Below are 19,199 nucleotides of genomic sequence, written 5' to 3' on the forward strand. Positions count from 1 at the left end.
AATTTTTAACGACGAGTGATCAAAATGATATCAAAACTAAATATTATGTATAATTTTTATAAAAAATAGTTAGATGACTAAAACATAACAAAAGTAATAGTTGTGATACTGAATGTGTAATTTACAGTAAAAATAAACATAATTACTAACGTGTCATTTTTAAATATTTTTTCATGATGGCGGTTATTACCTTATGGTGACATACCATTATTATGGTTTTTTGTAAGATGAGTGATCAAAATGAAATTGTAAATTTAGATATAATTATAAAAAATATTTGAATGATCAAAACGAAATCTCAAGAATAGGTTGATGACTAGATTCGTAGTTTAGCCCTCTATTTTATTCACCCAGCAGAAGTCAGCGCGAAATGAGCGAGTAGCGAGATGTGTAGGCAGTGACGCGAGTAGACAAAATGACCTACAAGTGATTTCCAGATTGAAAACTGCCAAAGCGGTATTGAGCTCCATGTTTTGTGATCCTAAGAAGAGAGGTTTTAAGGCTAGAAAAACCGCTTTTGAAAACACTTTGCTGATTTCCTTATATAGGCATTTTCCAGAGAAAATAGGAAGAAAAGCCTTGCGTCTCTCCGTCCAACTCTTCATAATTAGCTTCAAAAACAAGTAAGTTTTTTGTCCTTTATTATTATTTCTCCGCAAATAAATTCACGATTCCCTTTTTCCACTTTGATTTGATTTGATTTCATTTGATCAACTTTTACTGTTCTTAGCATATCTGTTCATCTTGATTTTTGTTGTTGTTTCGGCGTTGATTTGATGAGTTTAACGGTCTGTAATCTGGAAAAAGACATTTAGGAATAGAGGAGAGAAATCCCTAATTTTGGGGGATGGGAAGAGGGAAGATAGCGATCCGACGAATAGAGAATTCAACAAACAGGCTAGTGACTTTCTCGAAGAGAAGGGGTGGGCTAATGAAGAAAGCAAGCGAATTATCCATCCTTTGTGATGCTGAAGTCGGATTGATCATCTTCTCCAACACTGCCAAGCTCTATGATTACGCCAGCTCCAGGTCAGATCCATTTTCTCTTCTTTTTCTATCATTCTCTTTGTTTTACAAATTAATTTATTTATTTTCCGAGAAAATATACGAGTGTTTCAGATTTACAAAGAGATAATCATGTAGGTCTCCTCTCTAACATGCACGTAAATTTTAATAGTTCTAAGATTAAAAAAAGAACACCCTTGAAGATATCGCATGTAGAGTATAAGCTGTTCTTAAATCTTTTGTTGCTTCATAAACCTAAAAGCAATGGGAATCCAAACCAAAACTGAAACCATATAAGAAAAAAGTGTATATGATCACCTGAATTCTTTGCTAAAATATCGTCTTTAAACTTTAGGAGCCCCTCATTTTTCTTCTTCTTTAGTAACACAATTACACTTATCCTCAATTAAAAGGGTTGCAAATGAATACAATTATACATATATTTAATTGGACAAATGATATTAATAGTTTGTAGACTTAACATTACCATGTTTTCGTCGAATTAGTGAAGTCAAGTGATTAATGATTTGTATTTCTTCACTTCTTATAAACTCTAAATTCTGGGCTTAAATAGCACGTTATTAAACATCATTACAATGTTTTTTTTTCTAATTTCTTTTTACTATTACTTTGCACCTTCCATTACCTGATACTTTTTTATGGTACATTTTACCTGATACTTTTTATATAGATGATATATATATATATATATATATATATATATATATATATATATTTCATCTATGTATAAGCCTAAGTTATTTTGGTATAAAAACTCGACGATTTTGCAATTTGATGGTATGTAACAAAATTTATCATTTGGAACAAACAGTGCTTATTAAGCGAACAAAGTAACAAAACTAGGCAAGTATATAACAAAGTTCCATCGAAATTCCAAAAACAAATTAAAACACCATAGGAATTAATGCAACGGACTAGAATAAAGGGGTTGTAGCATACAGATTCATAAGTAACATAAAATTACTACAAAATAACTATATATTTTTAATTATAAAATATTTTTAAATTATAAAAAAATTTGTTCATATCAATAAAAATTATAAAACGTTATGTGCTAGACTGGACTTTGAGCAAGCAAAATATGTTTTCTGATATCCTAAATTGATTTAATTCTACAATAAACAATTTGAATATGAAAATATTAAATTTAGATATTATAATGCAATATTGATATTACAAACAATATATAATTTTTTATAACAAAATAAAGATGTTTAACACTTAAAAATCACAAGTAAAGTGGGTTATGTAATTTATTTAAATGAATTAGAGTGCCATTATTGAAAAAATCTATGACTATTAAATAAAATAGTTAATAGTGTGCCTGTATATATATATTATTTTACATGCACTAAAATTGAAATTTTATACTATTTATTATAATTATTTAAAGTTTTATTCCTATTACGAGCAATTTAATTTAATGAGAATGTGATGCAAATATTAAATCAGTAGCATTAACGAGATTTAAAACTAAGGGTAAACTACACGGGCCAAAATGATTTTTTTAAAAGTTCAAAAACTTATATAATTTTTTTGAAAAACATATTTAAAATTTAAAATATATAAACATAAAAAATAAATATAAAAAACTAAAACTAAAAATTAAATTTTTAAAAATTTAAAATATATATCGATTAGAGTGATTGAAAATGTTTAATACTTAAAATATCAAAAGTAAAGTTGGTTATGTAATTTACTTAAATGAAATAGAGAACCATTACTAAAAAAATCTATACTATTAAATAAAATAATATATATATATATATATATATATTATTTTACATGCACTAAAAATGAAAGTTTATATTATATATTGAAATGATTTAAACTGTTACTCCTATTACAAGCCATTTAATTTATTGAGAATGTGATACAAACACTAAATCCGTAACATTAATGAGATTTAAAACTAATGATGTTAGTATTAAGTTTCTTATGTCAAATTATGAATTATATAAAATGAAATCAAACCGAAAAAACTTTATGATCAAACATAACTAACTAAACTTTTAAAATATTTATTCAAGAGCTAAAATTAAATTTGACGTATTTTGAGAGCTAGGCTTGCTAGCTAATCTTGTTTGAACCGAACCAGATTGATTAAATCTGCGTAACCAATCATGAAACCCATAAAATAAAGATTGAAACTTGTAAGTAATTTCCCATAAGAAAATATTTAAAAGGAAAATAATACGAAGTGGGTGAATTAAAAATATAAATTATGTGATGGGGAGAATTCAAGAAATGAATTTTCCAATTTTACATTAGTATAAACTTATTCTTCTCGTACGCATATATGAGTATTTGTATATGAAGCATCTCAAAATATGCTCAGCATATATCAGTATATCATTGGAGATGTATATTTGTCTTGTTAACGTAGTATTATGCATGGCCTTTCCATACAATAATAAGTCTTAGAATCTAATACGGAGTGCAAACTGTATACATGAAGAATGCAATAACTTTGCTTGAGTAGAGAAAATAAAGAAAACTCGGAGAACTGAATCTTCGCTGTACACGTCATTTCATATATACTTGCTTAGAGAGGTTGATGAATGGATGTATGCTTTTCTCCATCCTTTAGGCACAAGTGGAATGTACATTGCCGACGAGTTCTATGTTATAAATCCAACTTTATTTTAAATTTTCTCAAGTCGAATTTATGAAATTCTAGTTGACTAGAGTTTTTTAGCATTGATTTGAGTCAAAAAAATTAAATATTTTTTAAGTCGAGTTAAATTTTGCTCAGCCCTATGCATAATACTACTAAACAAGATACTCAAAAATTAATTTTCATTTTCATTTTTTTGAACATGAGAATAAAGGATTGATCCTCAAAATGTATAAAAGTTATAAAACTACACGAGAAAGATTTTTTTTGGTTATTAAATAAAATGATTTCATTTTAATTGTTAACTAACACACACACACATATCATTATATATTTTTTTGTGTAATTATTTTATCAAGCTAGTATAACTTTTGTTGTTGTTGAGAATCAAACTAGTATAACTTAACTCATAACACTAAAGTAAAAGATATGTGTTGTCTAAATAATTGAAATAAAATTAAGATAAAATTATAAATAAATACAGTTTAAGATGATAAATTAGTCTAAAAAGTCTATAATTGTACCTGTAAATTAGAGCACTTGTTTTATATAACAGAATAACTTGGTCTGCTGAAAATTTTCTCCATTCGTGATTTGTCTTCTTAAATTTAGTGAAAGCAATACTTTGATTTCTATGCCACTTTCAAAGACAAACCCACTGGAGCCCCTATTGGCAGTCCACTGTCCAACCGATTTGCGGCCAGTAGTCACTCTATTTCTATTAGAAAATTTGCTGAAGATGATGACGTTTCAAGCAATCATTGAACAAACATCTCATTATCTTATCAAATGAACATACAAGAGAGTATAATGGCAACTAAAGATTTAAAGAAGATGAAAGAATAAATGCTTGTGTATTTTTTTTTTCATTAAACGATGATAAAACCCTTGTTCAAGATTCAACTTAGTTTTTAAGTTTATAACTGTTACGTCTAGTCATGCTACAGCACTTCAGGAAAGTGAACTCTCAACTTTTTCTAGTTTAGCTGGGGTGGAAGAAGTTACATATAACTGTAGCTTGATATACAATAGGTACATAGTTTACAATCTCTGGTTATGAAGATGAGGATTGAAACAGTAGCCCATGACCTAAGGTTCCCGAAAGATACTGTAGAATACATATAATTGCTTTCCAATGTTTGGGTAGAGGCTTATGCGTCAACTGATTTACCTTGTTTACAACAAAATATATGCCAATGTTGTCCTGATTATATTAGAGGGAAATTTTTTTAAATTTTAGGAAATAATAAATTTATAAACTCTCACGGCACGAAAACAAATTTTAAATAGAAAATGCATAGAAAAATATAAGATATATAGTAATTTTAAATTTTTAGGGGTAACTTCTTCCACACTCTCCTTTGTTCCATTCCCGCTCATGATCATTAGGGTTTGCGTAGGTGTTGCCCTAACATATGAGTTTTTTTAGTAGATTAAACAGTTGAGGATCTAGAAATATTTTAGAATAAGTACATATAATAATAATAGAAATTTTTCATATGGGGTAGGCACAATAAAATTTTAGAATGAGCAACAACTAACATAAAAATTTTGGATTTTAGAGTGGGCATGTATCCATCCTAGAGCCCATTTTACATCCGCCACTCAGATTTTGCATATTGATGATATGTTATAGATTACATCCGCCATTGAGATTTTGCATATTGATAATATGTTATAGATTTCATCCGCCATTGAGATTTTGCATATTGATGATATGTTATAGATTTTATCATTTGGAACAAAAAGTGCTTATTAAGCAAACCACTTCATTTTCATTTTCTTAGAAAATAGAAAACAATGGAATCATGTTTGATTGTAAAATTAAAAAAATAATTTAAGTAAAATAAAAACAAAAATAAAAAAATATAAAAAAGATGTTTTGAGTATTTTCATTAATATTGTTATGAAAATTTTAAATTATAGGAAAAAACATATCTAAATTTTTGACTTAATTTATAGTTCAAATCCTTCTAACGACAATTTTTTAATTTAATGGTATCTAAAACCATCAAACTTTTTCAAAAAAATAAATATGGTACATCAACTTCTTTTTTTAATTCAATGTGCTCATTAAAGTGATTTTTAATAACTTAATTTTGTAGTTTTTTTATTTAATTTATTGAATAACTTAACAATCTCTGGTTATGAAGATGAGGATTGAAACAATAGCCCATGACCTACGGTTCCCGAAAGATACTGTACAGTACATATAATTGCTTATGTTTGGGTAGAGGCTATGCGTCAATCGTAGTTTGATTAGATAAGGGCAGACGTAAAATTTTATATTAGATGAAAAATTCTTAAAATTTTAGGAAATAAAAGATTTATAAAAATTTAAAGATGAAAACAAATTTTAAATAGAAAATATATAGAATGTTTTTAAAAATATATAGTAATTTTTGTTGGAAGCGTAGGTGGGCTCTCGAGTAATTTATATAACTCGAACTATTATTGATAGGAGGTAAAATACGTTACAACGACGTTACCCCAATATTATAATATTACAATACTACAATATTACAATACTACAACACTAGCTGTGGCTAGTTTATAAACATAACCTCAATATTCTAAGCTTTGCTAAGCTTCACCTTTTCTCTCATAGCTTTGCTAAGCTATCTCTCATTTGGCTTTTCTTAGCCTTTATTTTTCTCACTTGTGTCGCATATTAAACTAAACTAGAACACCCATATATATAGATGTAATAAACCGTCTTGAACTACTCTGGATGCTTCTCAACTTCTCTCTGCCGCCATTCTTCTTTCTTGCCGTGATGGAATTTTGCTTGCCAATTATTACTTAATTAATAAGTATTATACGTGTTGCATCCATTATTGATTTTCTTAATCGAAAGCAAGTTGCTCTATTTGGCACATTTAATATGCTTAATAGTTAAGCATAAACAATGTCAACTTGCTTCCATTTCCGTTTCTTTATAGCCACCATGTTTGACTGTGGAAAAGTAAGTTTGATTTCTAACACTCCCCTCAAACTTGATTTTCCATTCCAAGCTTTTATTCTCCACTTGTCTTCTACAATTGATTTTGTTATGAGATTACTCTTTGCAAAGAGACTGAATAGTGAAATATTATTTAATTCATAATCGTTGTACCTTTCTGGCATTCTTCTCTCTCTTGTAGATCTTCGAACATCTGTGGGAGGTGCTTCAGAATCTTCTATTATGTTACTAGTATCTTTGCTGCTGCTTGAGGACGATGGCACATTTTGCTGAGGACCTTGATCATCAACTTGTTCATCATCTTTATCTTCATTAAAAAATAGTCCTTCAACTTTCTTTTCCTCTTTGCTCCACCTCCAATAGTCTGCTTTATCGAACTCGTCATCTCTTGAAATTATTACCTTCTTGGTAAGAGGATTATATAATCTGTAAGCTTTGTTTCTTTCATCATAGCCAATGAAAATACATTTTTCTCCTCTTTCATCAAGCTTCTTTCTGGTCTGTTCAGGAACGTGGACATATGCGATGCATCCAAAAATCTTGAGGTGTCCAACTCCTGGTTTCTGACTACTCCATGCTTCGTTTGGCTTCATATACTTCACGCTTTTTGTTGGACATCGGTTCAATAGGTAAACTGCACATCGAACTGCTTCAGCCCAAAAATTTCTCGGTAGTTGCTTGCCTTTTATCATGCTTCTTACCATGTCCAGGATTGTGCGGTTCTTTCTTTCTGCAACTCCATTTTGTTGTGGCGTGTTTCTGGCTGTCAGCTGATGGATGATGCCATGCTCTTTACAGAATTCTTCAAATAACTTTGATGTATATTCGCCTCCTCTATCTGATCTGAGTATCTTCAAATATTGACCGCTTTGTTTTTCCGCCATTGCTTTGAATTCTTTCAATTTTTCCAGCGCTTCTGACTTTTCTTTCAAGATGTAAAACCAATATTTTCTACTAAAATCATTAATGAAAGTTAGGTAGTACCTGTTACCTCCAAGAGATGATTTATCAAAAGGACCAGATATATTTGTGTGTACTATCTCCAGCGGTCTTCGGGCACGCCAGGATCTACCAACCTCAAAGCTTTGTCTATGTTGCTTTCCTTTGATACAAGCCTCACATAATTGATTTGGAGGGTTGATCTCTGGTAGTCCTTTCACCATGCTTGTTTTTGATAATAGCTTCAAACCAGAAAATCCAAGATGTCCATATCTTAGATGCCATAGCCATGAATCATCTTTGATCGCGATCTTCATGCACTTGACTTCTCCCGACTCGATATCAATTGTAAAGAGACGATTTCGAGTCATATCAGCTTGGGCTATCAATTCTCCTTCTTTATTTTTGATAGCAAGCGAGCGATTCTTCATCTGCACTTCATATCCTTTTTCCAGAAGTTGACCAAGACTGATGATATTGCTTTTCAAAACAGGTACATAATAAACATCTGAAATGTATTTCTTCTCCATTTCTTTAAGTAATCATGACTTCGCCTTTTCCTTTTAGTTCTGCGTGCGAGTCATCTCCGAACGTTACTCGCCCATGAACTGTTTCATCTAATTTTACAAACAGTTCCCTTTGACCATACATATGGTTGTTGGCACAATTATCAAGATACCAAATATTTTTCTAGAATTCCTCATTTCCTTTATAAGTGAGGAATACATGAGATTTTTCAATTTTTTCTTTTTGAGCTGCTGCTACGTTATTTCTTTCTTCTTGTTTAGGAGCAGATCTACAATCATAACTATAATGACCATACTTATTGCAATTATAACATTGTACCTGTAATTTACTTCCTTGTTGATATATGCCCCTACCTCGGCCTCTGAATCCTCGTCCACGGCCTGATGTTGGATTGTTTTCAGTTATTTGAACGGTGTCATATGATCGACCACCAAGTCCACGAGTTCCTCGTCCTCCTCTGTATCTTCCACGATAACCGTCACGATTTCCTCGACCTCGTGTGTAGCTGTTGCTAGCTTCTCCTTCGTTGACATTCATATTGCTTTGTAAAACATGCTCCAAATTTTCAGAATCTTTATTTTGTTTTAGTTTCTGCTCATGGGCTTGAAGTGAACCCACAAGCTCATCGATCGAATTTTGGGATAAATCTTTCGATTCTTTGATTGCCACTACCACGTAATCGAATTTTCTTGTTAATGACCGCAAAATTTTTTCCATCACTCTAACATCGTCGAGTGATTCACCATTTCTTTTCATTTCGTTCACGACCGCTTTCACATGGCTAATATAATCATCGATGTTTTCTGTATTTTTCATTTTTAACATCTCAAACTCAGCTCTGAGAGTTTGTAAGCATACATTCTTTTTTTTTCGGTACCTTGTAGAGATTTTTGCAGAATTTCCCACGCCTGTTTTGTGGTCTTCCCATCAGAAATTTTTTCAAAAGTAGATTCGTCTACTCCTTGAAAAATAAAGAACAACGCTCTTTTATCTTTTTTCCGGGATTCCTTCAATACTTTCTTTTCTTCATTGGCCAAGGCTGCTTCTACTGCTGCATTTTCAGGCTCAGTGTAACCATCCTCGATGATATCCCAACAATCTTGGGAGCCTAATAACGCCTTCATTTGAATACTCCAATTGCCGTAATTCGTCTTTGTCAATCTCGGAATTTAAGGTTGAATTATGTTGGCCATCTTCTCCACCACGTTGAACTCGAACCAAGCTCTGATACTACTTGTTGGAAGCGTAGGTGGACTCTCGAGTAATTTATATAACTCGAACTATTATTAATAGGAGGTAAAATACGTTGCAACGACGTTACCCCAATATTACAATACTACAACACTAGCTGTGGCTAGTTTACAAACACAACCTCAATATTCTAAGCTTTGCTAAGCTTCACATTTTCTCTCATAGCTTTGCTAAGCTATCTCTCATTTGACTTTTCTTAGCCTTTATTTTTCTCACTTGTGTTGCATATTAAACTAAACTAGAACAGCCGTATATATAGATGTAATAAACCGTCTTGAACTACTCTAGATGCTTCTCAACTTCTCTCTGCCGCCATTCTTCTTTCTTGCCGTCATTCTTCTTTCTTGTCGTGATGAAATTTTGTTTGCCAATTATTACTTAATTAATAAGTATTATACGTGTTGCATCCATTATTGATTTTCTTAATTGAAATGCAAGTTGCTCTATTTGGCACATTTAATATGCTAATAGTTAAGCATAAACAATGTCAACTTGCTTCCATTTCCTTTTCTTTATAGCCACCATGTTTGACTGTGGAAAAGTAAGTTTGATTTCTAACAATTTTAAATTTTTAGGAGGCGACTGCCCCGACCCATTCTCCTTTGATCCATCTTGGTCGTGATCATTAGGATTGTTGTAGGTGCTATCCTAAAATATTAGTTTTTTTAGTAGATTAAACAGTGATAGATCTAGAAATATTTTTTGACTGAACCCATATATAATAATAATATAAAATTTTCATATGGGGTGGGCACTATAAATTTTAGGATGAACAACAACTAACATAAAAAAAATTCATATTTCATAGTGGGCATGTGCCCACCTTAGAGCCTTTTTGCATCTGCCACTGAGATTTTGCATATTTATGGTGTGTTATAGATTTTATCAATTGGAACAAAAGTGCATATTAAGCAAATAAAGTGGTATGTTGATTTTTATTTTTCGTAGAAAATAGAAAACCTTAAGAAAAAAATATGTTTGATTGTAAAATTAGAAAATAATTTATGAAAAACTAAAATAAAAAAATTGAAAATATGAAAATATAAAAATGATATTTTCAGTATTTCATTAATATTATTTTGAAAATTTTAAATATAAGAAAACACATATCTAGATTTTTAACTTAATTTTTATGAGTTCAAATCCTTCTAACAACAAATTTTTAATTTAATTTCTAAAACCGTCAAACTTTTTCAAAAAATAAATATGGTCCCTGAACATTTTTTACACTCATTGTGGTCATTAAACTGATTTTAATAACTTAATTTTTTAGTTTTTTTCTTTTAATATATTGAATATTATATTTCAAATACAAATAATTTCTTAATTTTTCTAAAAAAAATTAAATAAGTCATCAAACTTTTTTAAAAAATCAATTATTCCATCCGTCAAAAAATGAATTAAGCTCTATCCGTCACATCATTCATCGTATACTCTCACAAAAATATCATGAACTGTTATATTAATATTGTATATTACCATGTAAGTTTTGTGAACTATTAGACAAGTTTTTTGTCTTAAAAAATTTTAAGGGCCTTAAATACTCTAAATATATATTTATTTTAATGACACTTTTGTGTGTTAGTGCTTACAATATGCATTAACATTATATTCTTATTATAAACTAAAATAATTTTTGTATTATGAAATTTCTCATCAACTTTATTGTTTTATATTTGTGTAACTCACATTTTAAATTTATTTAATGAAAACTTTTAACAATTATATTTTAATTTAAAATTTAATAATTATTTGTTCCTCTCTATTTAAAAAATTAGATGCTAAATATATTTCACTATTATTATTTTTTTATTAATCAAATGTATTTTAAATTTTAAAATATTAAAAATATAATTATTTTCTAAAAATAAAAGTAAAATAAAAACAAAAGATATTTTCTAAAATTAAACGAACCTTATAAAGACAGGCAAGTATTAAAAAAAATTCCATCGAAAATCCAGAACAAAAAAAAAAAATTAAAACACCATAGGAATTCATGCCCACACTAGAATTAAGGGGCTGGAGCATGCAGATTCATAAGCAAAATAAATTATTATAAAATAATTATTATAGAGTAAATTATAAAATTATTTTTAAATAATAAAAAGTAATTTGTTAATATTAATAAAAATTATAAGGTTTTATGAGTTGGATTGGACTTAAAACAAGCAAAATATTGTTTTGTTATCCAAACTTGATTTGATTATACAATAAACAATTTGAATAAGAAAATCTTAAATTTAGATATTGTAATGTTATATTAATATTACAAACAATATATTTTTTATAATGATATAAAAATGTTTAATACTTAAAAATCATAAGTAAAGTTGGTGTCAACGAGTATTGACACAAGTGGTTGGGATTAAAGATGTCAATTTAACTCGAATCTGACGGGTTTCAACCCGACCTGACCTAATAGGGTTTAATTCTTTCTTAAAAAAATTGGGTTTGGGTCGAGTTAGTTTTTTTAAGGGATGAGGTCGAGTTGGGTTGGGTTCGGGTGGAGGGTGAAAAATTTCGACTCGACCCGAGGATAATAATATATTTTCCTTTAAATTTATATTATTTTTTAAATTAAGTCCTTATTTTATATCGGGTCGGGTCGGATTTAGACACTAAAAATTATGGTCAAGTCGGAGTTGGGAGGAGAGTATATATTTTTCGGGTCGGGTGGAAGATATAAATTTTCGAGTCGGCTCGGGTTTGGGTAGAGGATGCGTATTTTCGGGTCGGGTTGTCAAAAAACCCAACCCTAACCCGACCTGTTGTCATCTTTAGTTGGGATTCAAGGTTTTGATATTGTAAGGCCAAGTTCGAATCCTACTACCGTCACTCTTGGTTAACAATCTATAAATTCCTACGCAAATCTCAATTGAGTTTTAGGTGTGCCCTAGCCCTGTACTGGGGAGCCACCATGACCTAAATATTTTTGTACCAAAAAAAATCATAAGGAAAGTTGGTTACGTGATTTTTATATGAATTAGAGTACCATAATTAAAATAACTAATATATATTGAAATGATTTAAAATTTTATTCCAAGCACGAGCCATTTAACTTATTGAGAATGTAATAGAAACATTAAACTCGTAGAATTAATGAGATTTAAAACTAAAGAGGTTAAGTTTCTCATTTCAAATTATGAATTATATGAAAAAATATATATAACTGAAAAAACTTTTTGATCAAGCATAATTAACTAAATTTTTAAATATTTATTCAAGAGCTAAAATTAAATTTGACATATTTTGAGAGCTAGACTTGCTAGCTAACCTTGTTTGAATCGAATCAGATTGATTAAATCCACGTAACAAGCCATAAAACCCATAAAATAAAGACTAAAACTTGTAAGTAATTACCCATAAAAAGGATTAAAAAGAAAAAAAAATTGTGTTATTTATGTTGACAAAGATAAAAGTATGTTGTGGGAAAATTTCAAGAATTTTCTAATTTTACTGGATTCTTCTCATATATATATATATATATATATATATATATATATATATTGCATATGAAGCATTCTCAAAATAGGCTCAGCATGTATTATACATGCATTTCCGTACAAGAGCGATTTATGATAATTATGAGCTTCTAGTGAAGGTATATTTCCGTATTCGTATGAAAGTGAAGAGAATTTTAAGTCTTAGAATCTAGTAAGGAATCCAAAATGTATATAAGAGGAATATAATAACTTTGCTTGAGTAGAGAAAATAAAGAAAATATGACAATTGCAGTACTGAATCTTCATTGTATACGTTTAGAGATACTTTAAAATGTATATAAGAGGAATATAATAACTGTTCTTGAGTAGAGAAAATAAAGAAAATATGACAATTGTAGTACTGAATCTTCATTGTATACGTTTAGAGATGAAAGTAAGATTTTATGTTGGGGGAAAGAACTTGTAATATTTTAATGAGTGTGAACTCATAAAATTTTAGGGAACAAAACATATTATTAATAGAAATATATATATATATATATATATAAAGAATTTAAAATTTGTAGAAAAGGACTGTCCTATCGAGCCCCTCAGTCCATCCTTATATGCATAATTTCATATGTATACTTTCTTAGAGAGGTTGATGAATTGATGCGTGTTTTTTCTGTAGGTTTGTAAATGAACCGAATAAACACGAACGATGGTACGTTTGTGTCCGTTCGTTTAATTTTAAATGAACAAACATTAACAACTAAATGAAAGAAATTTAGCTTGTTTGTGTCCGTTCATGCTTGTTCGTTTAAATGATAAACGAACATAAAATTAATTGGGTTTATAATTGAGGAGAGTTTTTTTTTTTCTTTTCAAATAATTTTAGGATTTATCTAGTTCAAATCACTTTGGTGGATGGCATCGCTTTTTTCGATTAATTCGGAGAACTCAGTTACAGTAGATGGGATTGATGTAAATGGATTTAAGGCAAATCATGAGAGCCTTGTGTCTGTTTGAAGGCGGCAGGATATCGATTCTTTGTTAATCGCTTTTGTAGCCCTCTAGGTCTTCATGCTTTTGCTCCCAAGCTCAATTATTAGGAGAGGTCAATTGGTTTTTGTCTTTCGTATATGCTTAGTGGTGGTTAGTCATGAGGAAATACGGATTTGAGAAGGTCACCTCCAAAGGTTGGTCTATTGAAATTCATCGTCGTTGGGTTTGCTAATTAAGAAATCGACGAGCTGCGAGGGAGTTCTTAAAAGAAGCAGGGGCTACTATTGCTATGTTTTCGGGACGTGCTTCGTCCTTAGGGTTGGACTATGCGAAAGTCTTAGCTATTAAAATCGCTCCTGAGAAATTCATTGCAGGCTAACGTCTTTGGAAGCGAGATTGCGAGAGTTCATTTTGTTTTTGAACTAAGAATAATGCGCGTAAGGGTAGATCATCTTAATAAAGCGGGAATTCATAGGTAGGGATGAATAAAACCCGACTCGACTTGAAAAATCGAATTTTTTGATTCGATTCGAATTAATTTCGAATTGTAATTTTACAAACTCGACTCGACTAAAAAAAATTCAAGTTCAAATCGAGTTGTTAAATGCAACTCGAATAACTCAAAATTTTAGTAATTAGTGAATTTATTTTCAAGTTTGACTCGAGTCCTTAAATTTTTGTATGATATATGTGCAGTATGAGGTTATGTGCAGAGGTTAAGATTAAAACTGTGGTTATGAGGTTATGTGCAGAGGTTTGTTAAGGATTCTTGTATTTAGTTCATCCCGAAGTGTGTACTCTCTTTTCCTTCATTTACGATTAGGAAGGTTTTTAACGAGGTTCACTTTCGGATTTAGACAATTATTATTTTTTAATAAAATACTATCTGTCGAGCAAAAAAAGAACTTTTTAGGATTTATATTTTCTTTAATTGATTTGAGTACTTTTTATTTGCATTTAAAATTAATTGAGTTTAAAAATATTAATGGGTTTAAGGTTAAAATTTATTAAATCTTTATATTTCAAACGAGTCTGGAGAACATAAACGAACGAACATAAACAAACGAGCATAAATGAACAAAAAAATTATCGAACGTTTTTCGAACGTAAATGAACGAACAAGCATTTTGTTCGTGTTCGTTCATTTAATTAAACAAACATAAAATCTTGTTTATGTTCGTTTGTTTAATAAATAAACGAGCATAAACAAACTTCCATCTGAATGATTCACGAATGGTTCGTTGAACATTCTGTCTGCTTACGGGCATTTTCTCCATCCTTTAGAAACGAGTGGAATATGCCTTGCATAATAATGCTAAACAAGTTACATCTTGGTTAGTTTAGTAAAAAATTTAATTCTCATTTTCATTTTGACATTTATACCCATTTTATATTTGAACATGAGAATGAAGGATCGATCCTCAAAATGCATAAAATATTACAAAATTATATAAGAAATAAATGTTTTGGTTAGACAAATATCATTATAAAATATTTTATATTAGCAGAATTATTAACTATCTCTGTAACTGCAAATGGTAAATGTTAAAAAATAGTTGATACTGATTTAGTGTTTGCTAAAAAATACTAGTTTCATCTTTTAAGTGTTATAATCAAAGGGATATTGCAAAGAGCTGTCCTCTTCTTCATTTTAAAAGCAAAATAAACTGATACTTTGCCAACTCTGCCTGCATCCGATATATTTCCATTTTTTTGTTCTTTTTTTTTTTTTTTTTGAAAATGAGGCTATGTTCGGGTGTCATCCTAAGATACTTCAAGATATTGCATACCACTTCAAATTGCTCTTCCCTAGAATCATTCCTGATTGACATACAACACTTACCGAAAAGACAATGTCTACTCTTTTAAGGGATATGTAGATTAGTTATTCAACTAACTTTTGATATTCACCATCTTTCCTTCGCTTTAGGGATTTCATAGGAGTTTTAAGCAGTTTCCATCTTATTAGCATATGTAACCAACGGAAACATAATATTATCTTTGGCCGTTCATAATAAATGAAAATTTCGACAAGTTGATGTTAACAATACATTCCTCAATGGTGAATTGGCTGAGGAAGTGTGTGTACATGGTACACCAAGATCTGAGAAAAAGTTTTCTACCGGTGAACAATTTGTGAGCAAATTAGAGAGCTTTATAATAGTTAAAGCATGCACCTAGGAATTGGAATTCTACATCTAGAAAAAGTTTTCTACCGGTGAACAATTTGTGAGCAAATTAGAGAGCTTTATAATAATTAAAGCATGCACCTAGGAATTGGAATTCTACATCTCGATCATTCTTGTTTAGTATTGGTTTACAGGAACACAAGTCGATGCATCCTTGTTCATTCGATATAGTGGTGATCATTGTTTGTACGTGTTAACGTATGTAGGTGATATCGTTATCACCGGGGAATTTGATGACTTGATTGAAGAAATGGTAATATGGTTTGGCCAAGAATTTTCTCTAAAAGATCTTGGAAAGTTGAATTTCTTTCTTGGACTTGAGATTAAGCATAGTGAAGAAATATTGGTGTTAAGTCAACACAATAATTCTTGAGTTGTTAAATTATGAAAATATGAGTGATGCTTGCCTAACTTAACTCCTATGATTTCGTCACCCAAGTTAAATCAAGATATTGGTCGCCCTCTTGACGTCCCACAACTTTATCGAAGTGTGGTGGGTGTTTATATTGTTGGAGGAGTTGTTCAATACCATACATCAGCCATGTGAGTTATATTGGTTAGCTGTAAAGCGTATTCTACGATGCTTGAGTGGCACTATGGATCATCACTTAGTATTTCATGCTTCTACTAATACTCTTAATCTATGAGCTTTTGTAGATGCGGATTGGGTGAGTAATAGTGATGATAGAAGGTCTATATTGTGTTTTCCTTGGAAACAATCTTGTTTATTGGTGTTCTATAAAAACAAAAATCAGTCTCTTGTTCCATCACAGAAACTTAATACTGAGGTATAGCTGGTGTGGTTTCTGAAGTTTCGTGGTTACGAGCATTAGGGATTTAGATTGCGTTAGCATTCGCATTTTCAACAGTGTTGCATTTATCGCGATTGCGGTTTAACAGATGCTATTGCGGTCATTGGGGGCATCGCAATCATGAATTTTTTTTAAGTGAGTTGATTTTTTTAAATTAAAATAATGAAAAAGTAGCGGAATAATGGTATGCTATTGTCGCGATTGGCCGCTACCTAGAGGTGCACAAAAATCCGAATATCCGATTTGCGCAAAAAAATCCGAAACCGGATTTAGGAAAAACCGTTTTTTTAAACCGGATCGGAATTTTAAAACCGGATAGTATAACTGGTTTGGGAAAAAACTGGACGACCGATTTTTTTACCGGATTAAAAACCGGTTTGAAAAACCGGATAAAAAACCGGTTTTTTATCCCAAAAAAATCCGGTCTGGGGTTTAAAAAACTAGCCGTTAATATAATCGGTTTGGGAAAAAATTGGACGACCAGTTTTTTTACCGGATTAAAAACCGGTTTTTTAAAAAAATCGATTTTTTTCAAATCGAAACCGGTTACACCATCCGACCCTCCAAACCGGTTAGGATCCATACCGGTTTTTTTAAAATCCGGTTTTTTGGCTAGGTGAGAAAACCGGATCGGTTTTTATCCGATCCGGATCGAATTTAAATCCGACTTTGTGCATGTCTACCGCTACCTGTTAAATTGCAATCGCGACTCATCGTTATTGGTGTGATTTCGGTTTACACTATTGTCGATCTTGCTTTGAACTTCTTTACACTCTCATCCAAGTTAAATATGACAGTAAATACCCATTTACAACCTACTACTTTCTTTCCTAGTGGCAACTCAATCAGAATCCAAGTGTTGATTCTTTTTAGGGGCTTTACATTTTCCTTAACCTCCTTTTTTTCGGATAGGGTCCTTTAGAGTCTTACTTATTGATTATGGACTGAGAACTGCAAACCTCCTTTTTTTCCACCTAGGATTGGTCTTTCTCTCCCTGTATAGATACACGGTAATCTTATTTTAAGTCGATTCTTTGATGGAGTTTAAGTTTTTTGTGAAGTTTTGAGTGAAAGACTTTAGATTCTTTGTGGAAGTGTGGGGTCATTGGGGCAAGGGAGTGGGTAGAATTTGTTGAAGGATGTCAAACACTAAAATTCATTTAAAAATCTTTCCCTGAATTTCAGACGTGAAGAAATATGGTTTATGTTACAAAAATGTGACAGCTATGGATAGATATATATATATTTTTTGTAATTGGTAACATTTGTAACCCTTCCTAGTAGGTGAATAACCAATAAAGGCAAATTTAATGGACCCAGGATCTAGTTTGATTGGAAATTATTAATGGACATGCACAAAGGTTGAGCACCCAAATATTTTCAAGGGAAGGTTGGATGAAATAAGTTTAAATTGTGGGAATTTTTCAATGACATCTCCCGACCTTTGAAATTTTAGGCATCTTAATAATAAGATAAGCGACAACAAAAACTGTTTCTCTCAAAAATATTTTGGGACATTAATAAAAAATAATAACGACCTTGCAACTTTTAGGATATGTTTATTTTTCCTTTACGTTATCCCATTTTACTCAGGTGTGTCAGCACATGTGTTAAGATGAATAATCCCTTTCTCCTCGAAGTAGAATCTAACGTGTAATATTTACTTCCATTATCATTTGAGGTTACGAATATTACGTTAGAATTAACTCTTAATCATTTTGAAAAAAGTGTCTAAAGATCTTACAAGTTTCATATTTATCTTTCATTAGATATGTCCAATGTTGTGGAATTCGGGTTAATTTCCACCAATAATAATAAATTCACCTTGAAAACTATTATCTATGTGACTAGTGTGAAAATAATTGTACTAAAAATCACCCAAGGTAGATTCTCAGGAAAGAGTGGAGGGGTCACAATGGTCCCTCTTAAAACCCACTCTCCTTAGACAGAACTACTAAGACAAATAATTTTAATAGGACAATAATTAACAACAACTATACCCAAAAATAGCTATTAAATAGACATAAAAAGAACACTAAAATTTAACGAGGTTATGCCAAAATTATGCCTACGTCCTCAAACACTACTAAAATAATATTTCACTAATAGAGGAAATATTACAAAGAGAGAGAAAGAGTACAAATAGCCTTTAATATAGAAGAATGCTTATATTTGTGGGATGATAAACTAAGGAGAAGGAAGGCTCTATTTATAACAAAAGAATTTCCCCTCCTCCTTATACAAAACCAATATGGGATTCAAAATTTGCCAAAAAACCAACAAATGTCCACCTTGGCAAATTCCACACACATCTCTCAAAAATCCAATCTTCAGTAGTATCTACAAATTCATCTTTCAATTTGTAACAATATTGACCAAGTCTAAACAATGTTTAAACTTGACCGCAGTTACCATTTTTGTCAACATATCAGCAGGATTCTCAGTGGT

General features: G+C 30.7%; 1 protein-coding gene across 1 annotated transcript in view; it reads left to right on the top strand.

The window, feature by feature from the left end:
* The first annotated feature begins 534 nt into the window (after nucleotides 1–534).
* The window catches only part of LOC120121848 (MADS-box transcription factor 23-like), a 42,784-nt gene continuing 24,119 nt past the window's right edge, over nucleotides 535–19,199 (top strand). Inside the window, exons 1-2 of the mRNA XM_039141146.1 lie at nucleotides 535–623; nucleotides 808–1,029. Coding sequence (XP_038997077.1) covers nucleotides 848–1,029 — 182 coding nt within the window. The 5' untranslated portion in view covers nucleotides 535–623; nucleotides 808–847. The remainder of the gene's footprint in view (nucleotides 624–807; nucleotides 1,030–19,199) is intronic.

This window comes from Hibiscus syriacus, unplaced genomic scaffold (assembly GCF_006381635.1).
Source record: "Hibiscus syriacus cultivar Baekdansim isolate YM2019G1 unplaced genomic scaffold, ASM638163v2 tig00110383_pilon, whole genome shotgun sequence".
NCBI classification, from domain to species: Eukaryota; Viridiplantae; Streptophyta; class Magnoliopsida; order Malvales; family Malvaceae; genus Hibiscus; species Hibiscus syriacus.